Genomic DNA, 6,715 nt, shown 5'->3' on the forward strand with positions numbered 1-6,715 from the left:
AGAAATGTGACACATTAAGTGTTCTATCATTCACTGAGGTTAAAAACATGTCCTCATTCACCAACATGGAAAACTCTAAGCCTGCCAACCTTTATTTCACTCTCTCCAATTCTCACTCTCTCTCACACTCACTCACTCACACACAATCATATATCCACACACAAAAACAGAACCTACACATATGGATTCTCTATAAAATACACCTTCGTCTTGTGTTCTTGCCAATAAAGCGGTGTCTACAGATCTTAGGGCAGTGTGACTTTAGTTTTGTCAGCCAATGAGGTCAGCTATGTAACTTTAGAGATTAATGACTGTTGCATGCAGTGCATGTGTGTGTATGTATGTGTGCGTGTGTGTTACAGACAGTCTAGAGACACCCTGTCAGTATATCCAATAAATAAACTGCCACAGTAGCTCATTTTCAGTTCTTTAAATGTATGATCATTCCATGGGTTTCAAATTGCACCATACTCTAATACTCAGTGCTAATGTTCCTGCTAAGGTTCCAACTTCCTGTGTTGTAGAGAGTAGATATGGAAGAAACAGGCAGGCGTGACTGAGCAGTTGTAGTGAATTTAAGTTGAAAATAACTATATTACATTTATTATTAAAAATGAAGGTGTTGCAAAAGGGTTATTTGAGCGATGCTATATATTGTATAACCTCGAAATTGCTAAGAACTATTGCATTAACTTCTTTAAATCAGTAAAGGGTTCCTCATACATACATTTCTTTTACAAAAATGTTCTCTATGGAACCAAAAGTAGTTATTTTATGTCATTACTCAAAGAACCCTTTGTAGCACCTTTATTTTTAAGAGTGTAGGGATTTTTACCTTGTTTGTGAAGTATTATATACTTCACAAACAAGGTAAATATTATATATTATAATTTTAAGACTGCACATACATTTGCTGGCAAAAGGTCTATCTAACATATAGCTATTATACACCCCACTTTATTATAAATGGCATAGATAATGTTGAGGCATCTTGTCAGTGCCTTAATTAAACATCAAAAAATCATTAAACTGTATATTTCATTGTGGAACACTGCTTAACAAATCCCAGTGAAGAGTCAATGGGTTCAGGCTTTATTGTAGAAGTCGACTGCCACGGAAAACATATGTCATGCTATCAAAAGGGATCTCAGAAGTAAGCGAGTAAGAATCTCACAGGCATGTGATGAAACTAATGGAGGTTGTGTGTTCTGTTGATGCCATTCTGAGGTCGTTAAGCATATGGTAAAGCACCATATTGCATTGTTTTGCATTTATTTATTGACATATTTTCCACACACAACAACAGTAAACATCCAAATCTACAAGAGTAGACATTGTATATCGTACATTCACATTCAGGTGTACAAAGCAAAAAATAATAATTCAGTGAAGGAATAATAACATGGCAGAAAATTAAAGATAATTTAGTAATCAGTGCAGCTTACAATAGTAAACAATCTTGGCACGACCACACACAACATAAACATCACTGTGTTTTATACTCATACTGTCTTTTGAGCTTTTTTTTTTACAGCTATTATAGATAGAGTTGCACATTTAGCTCTTACAGTTACAGTATTAAACATTATGTATATTAAATATTAAAAATATGGTGTAGCTATAATTATTCATAACAATTTAATTATCTTTAGCTTCTTATTAGTTGTTTCTCTCTTTCTTACACCATTCTCTCTCACACGCTTTCTCTGGCAGTAGCTTATTTACTATACTTAAGCCTCACTTGCTTTCTCACTGATTACCACATTGTCATTTTGATCCATCTCCATCTTTGGTCCTTCTTCTTCAGGCCCACCTTTCTCTTCACCCAGATCCCTCTCTCCTTCTTCTTTCTCCACCACCTGCTCCTCTTCTGCTCTTTTCTCCTGCTCTCTATCCTCGCTTGGTTCTTGTCCTTCAGTCTCACCCTGATTCTTGCCCTCTTTAGCCTTCGCTTCCTCCTTTCTCTTCAGCTCTATTTTTGACAGATGCTGGCAGAGGGACTGAACGTAAGTGAATACGCTAAAAGGGTCTGGCTTGTTCCCCATGAGTAACATATCTGATACGTCCAGGAGGGGGCAGCAGTCAGCCAGAGTTCTGAAAACAAGGGAGGGAGAGATGAATTATGGACCTATTCACACTCCAACACATTCCTATTGTATGTGATACCAACATTCACATCAAGACACACACACACATGCACTCTCTTTCTCTTTGTCTACACACTCTATTTCCACGGCCACCACTTTCCCAGTACCGTTCATTCCTTCTGTTCCTGTTTTATTATTAATTACTTAATATCATTAGGCCAATAGACACATACTCTGCAGTGCTGAAAGCCAGGGTGAAGTTCTTCTCTCGCTCGCTGGCTTTGAGGGAGGAAAAGTCAAAAGCGGAGGGGAAGAAGCGGTGAACGAGTGCACAGAAAGCCAGGCCATCACTCCAGGAGGACGAGAAGTTCTCTATGGAAATGCCCTGGAGAGACACAATAAGACAACATCTTGCGTAATGGTGCCCATTACTTATTATCATAGCATTAATACTATCATAGACAACTGCTAGATGTTAAAATGACATTACAGTGGAACAATGCAGTGCTACTTTCCATGATGTGTTAATTTGAATCAAGATAACAATTAACGCTCACTAGCTACACCCTTACCTCATAATCACGTGTTTTGTTGCTACACCAGTGGAGTATCTTCTGTTTAATAGACGCCCCACCAGGCAGGCCCACAGACGTCTTCTGGACCTTAAAATTGCGGACCACTGGAGTCCTACAACAAGTCAACACAGCCTGTATTCATCCATTCGAAACGGACGGACATAGTACACACATCAAAACCACAGCAACACACACTGAAGACAACATGAAACATGAGACATTACGGGTGTTACTGTCAGTGCTCATCATGTCCACATCAGCATGAATTCCCTCTGTTAATGGTGTTGAGAGATGGGTGGTGTTGTGTAGTGGGTAACAAAATTGCCTTCCCCCTGAAAAACTAGGGTTCAATTCCTTACCAACCACACTACAGTCTATATGGGCTCTGAGTAGCTCAGGGGTGTTATGCCTTTCCACTATGGCCCGGGGGTCATGAGTTCAAATCCCAAGCCATACTGCTTCGCCATTTTCGGCCAGAATCTGAGAGCACAAATGGCCATGCTTTCTCCAGGTAGATAGATGGCGCTCTCTCTTCTCATTATTCTTAAAGAGATGTTTGCCAGACAGCAAATATGTCTTTACTGATTTACTACTACATTAGGTGCAATTGCATTGATTTCCAGGCCAACAGTCCAAATAAGACATGCTTGTTTTTTTTTTTTCTCTTATTCACTAGTAAGAAGCCCGTACAAGTATCCCACACAATACTACCAAGCTACCAAGCTGAGATAGTGTTGGCTAACGTGAATTTCGTGAAGTCACTTAAAGCTAGTAAAGCTTTTCTAATAAACACAACATTGAACTGTTCACTTCTGTTGCATCAGCTAACAGATGCCTGTTTTTGATAGTATAGCATTCAGTTATCAGGAGATGGAGACCATCCTACCCATCCGACCACAGATGGCTGTGGCAACACTGGGGATCGAACTCATGATCTCACATTTATTTGACCAATGCTTAGATGACTATGCCACTTGGGGGAACCCCACCAAGTCTTTTATGGCTAGGTTACTGGAAACAAGGTCATCAAGTCACTTAATCTACTATCAGAGATCAGAGATATTTACATTAGTGAAAGATACATCAGTAAAACACCCGTCGTCCCCAGTGAGAAAAAGCTTTACAGCTTACTGCAACTGGTGAGGCCGGAAAAAGAACTGCTTCTCAAAATATGCTTATTAGTGGTTCTAAATATGTGGATGATTTTATCAGTCTGTGAGCAGACTGATAAAAACCTAATGATCCTGCTAATGGATGCGGTGATAATGTGGATGTTTTTAGGGGTGAGGATGATGGCGGTGAGGAGGATGACTCACTGATCCTGTTGAAACTTGGCCATGGCTTCTTTCCGGGCTGAAGGCCGGGCGCTCCTCGGCCGAGAAGAAGTCAGTAAAGAGGTTCTAGGACTGGAGGAGGATGGAGTGGATCCACTTTTACCTTTAATCTTTTCTTGTTTATCTCTGGGCTTTTCCTTGTTTGTCTGAACCTCTCCTTTCTTATTGGTCTTTGTCTCCTTATCCACTGTCTCTCGAGCTGGGCATTTTGAGTCTTTGTCTTTCTCATGCGTGTTTTTTTCTTCTTTCTTGGTTTTCTCCTCTTTCACTGAGTCACTTTCAGCTTTAACCTTTCCCTCCTCTTCCATAACAACATCCCCTTCTTTCTCTGTGACTTCTTTCTCTTCTCCTGCCTCATCTTTATGTGTCTTTTTTTCCTTCTCTATATCAGCATCTTCGCTGCTTTCACTTTCTTTTGTCTCTTCTTCTGAGAAAGTCTCTTTCACTCCTTCTTTGTTTATATCCTTTTCTCCCTCTTTGGCATGATTAGGTTCTGTCACCTCTGCCCTTTCCTCACTGGCTCCTGCTTGTGGATTTGGCTCTTCCTCTCCATTCTCCTCATTGGTTCCTCCTGTACTTTCAGAGGCCACACCCACTGGGCCAGAGTGGCTTTCTTCCTCAGGGAGTTGTCCTGTGGCATCCTGTCAAAAAAACATCAGAAACATAGTTAGAGAGAGAGAGTCTGCCTGCCTATCTGTATCGGGGGCAGTGGAAGTCTCCAGTTCTAGAGGGCTGGATTTCTGCATAGTTTCTGGTTCAACTGACCCGTTAATTGGCCGTTAATTGTTAATTCTCCACCCTGTTTCTCTTTCTCTCTCTCTCTCTCTCTATATATATATATATATATCTTTTTATATATCTTTTTATATATCTTTTTAAATATTCCTACCATTTAATGTTATATACTTTGTGTTAAATAGTCATGTGTTTGAGCCTTTTACAGTTGATATGTGAAATTTATACATATATGGATGGTGTGGCTAGAAATCTGCTTTTGAGGAACAGTTCCAGGTGTCAAAAAAGGTCATAAGGTCATGACTCACCAGTTGTAAAAGAGCCAGACACATTCCTCTGTCTAAGCAGGTGTGTGTGTGTGTGTGTGTGTGTGTGTGTGTGTGTGTGTGTGTGTATGTGTGTAAATACTGCATAAACAAGCAGTACAGGCTGAAGTTAGCACAAATTGATTCCTTGTCTACTGAGTACAACTTTCTAAGCCAAAAGGTTTGTGGGCAGAATACTCAAAACACAGGTGCATGGAAAAGCAGAATCTAGTTAGAATCTTAGTTGTTAGTTAGAATCTTCTGAAAACGCTTGGTATGAGTTCTTAATCAATCACTTTTTGAACTAAATTAATAATAAGAATGTAACATATCTTAATTAAATCATTAGCTATTCAATACTGCATATGTCCAGCAAATAGAGGTGCTGTAGTGGGATATTAGGGGCTTTCTTTTGCTTCCCTTTGAGAGATGTTTTATTAAGAACATTGACCAAAAAGCTTCTGTGCTGGTTTAGGATTTTTCCTAAAATGCTAAAACCAAGTGAAGAACGATTGAAGGAGCTTTATTTGAAAGAGTATATTGTTGCTGCCATGCAAAACAACTCCATGTAGCTCAAATTTTTTACGTTTTTGACATGTTCTTTGAATGTTGTTCAGACAATTCTTCTTTACATTGTGTAAAAAGTTCATGATAAAACGACCAACAGAAATGTTCCAAAATGACTTGGAATAACATCTTTTTCTCTTCTACTTCCACTGAGCGTTAAATAAAGTTCTTGTTTTGCAGGATTTTGCATGAAGATTCAACAGCAATATGTCTCTACATCCACTTTGCTTTGCTTGCACTTGATTATTTTAATATAAGAATCAGTTATAAGATTGCTTGACCCTAAAGACTGTATGACTTTCAGCTGACCCTAACTAAAGTAGTATAAAGAAAAGCTGCGAGTGATTCCATGTTAGCATGTCTAATCAACACAAATTCTCCAAATGAGTGATGTTCATACCTGATTCTTGCTTTCTTCTGTCCCACTGGGCACTGTGAAATTCTCCATTTGTGTGAAGCTCCTGCCCAAAGAACGTTCAAACTTCGCTGTTACTACACAGTCAAAGCAAGCTCTGTCTTTTCTGTCTTTCTTTTGCTTTCTTCTTCTTCTCTCTCTCTCCTCAATTCTTCTTTGACTCTGACTCACTCTCTTGCTCTTTCTCTGACCTTTAGAACAACGCATGCTACAGAAATAGGCAGTGTAGTGTTGGTAATATTGGCTCAGCCAGACCCCCTAACAGCTGCTACTGCTGGAAACCAAGCGACAGCAGTACACACACATACACATACACACACACACACACACACACACACACACACACACACACACACACACACTCACACACACACACACACACACACACGCATGCACATACGCACATGGAGATCTCTCTAGTGTTCTTCTTCTCATGCCAAAACATTCCTCTCTCACTGCCTAGTGTTACACTTGTTGACATATTTAATGATTACATCTCCTAATGAACAGTCAAATGTGAGCCTACCAGCCCTCTGAGAAACAAACCAACGATGCCTTTTCTTAGACGGTGTATAACTGCTGTTTTGCATCGTATACAATATATACATTCCAAAGTAACACAGAACAACATTATGTGTCTTACCACTGTGGTCCTGAGCCCTTGGACATGGATTTGCTGAGTCAGCGAGTTACTTGA

The 6,715-nt window shown here is 39.7% G+C and overlaps 1 protein-coding gene across 1 annotated transcript; it reads right to left on the minus strand.

The window, feature by feature from the left end:
* Positions 1-1,275: 1,275 nt before the first annotated feature.
* Positions 1,276-6,146, minus strand: smtnl1 (smoothelin-like 1). Its single transcript, XM_072663749.1, has 5 exons — positions 6,004-6,146; positions 3,979-4,637; positions 2,660-2,774; positions 2,321-2,472; positions 1,276-2,094 (listed from the first exon to the last, which is right to left on the minus strand). Exons 1-5 carry the CDS (start codon positions 6,049-6,051, stop codon positions 1,731-1,733), a joined length of 1,338 nt encoding a protein of 445 aa, XP_072519850.1. The 5' UTR covers positions 6,052-6,146; the 3' UTR covers positions 1,276-1,730.
* Between the last annotated feature and the right edge of the window lie 569 nt (positions 6,147-6,715).

Source organism: Salminus brasiliensis, chromosome 19 (assembly GCF_030463535.1).
Source record: "Salminus brasiliensis chromosome 19, fSalBra1.hap2, whole genome shotgun sequence".
NCBI classification, from domain to species: Eukaryota; Metazoa; Chordata; class Actinopteri; order Characiformes; family Bryconidae; genus Salminus; species Salminus brasiliensis.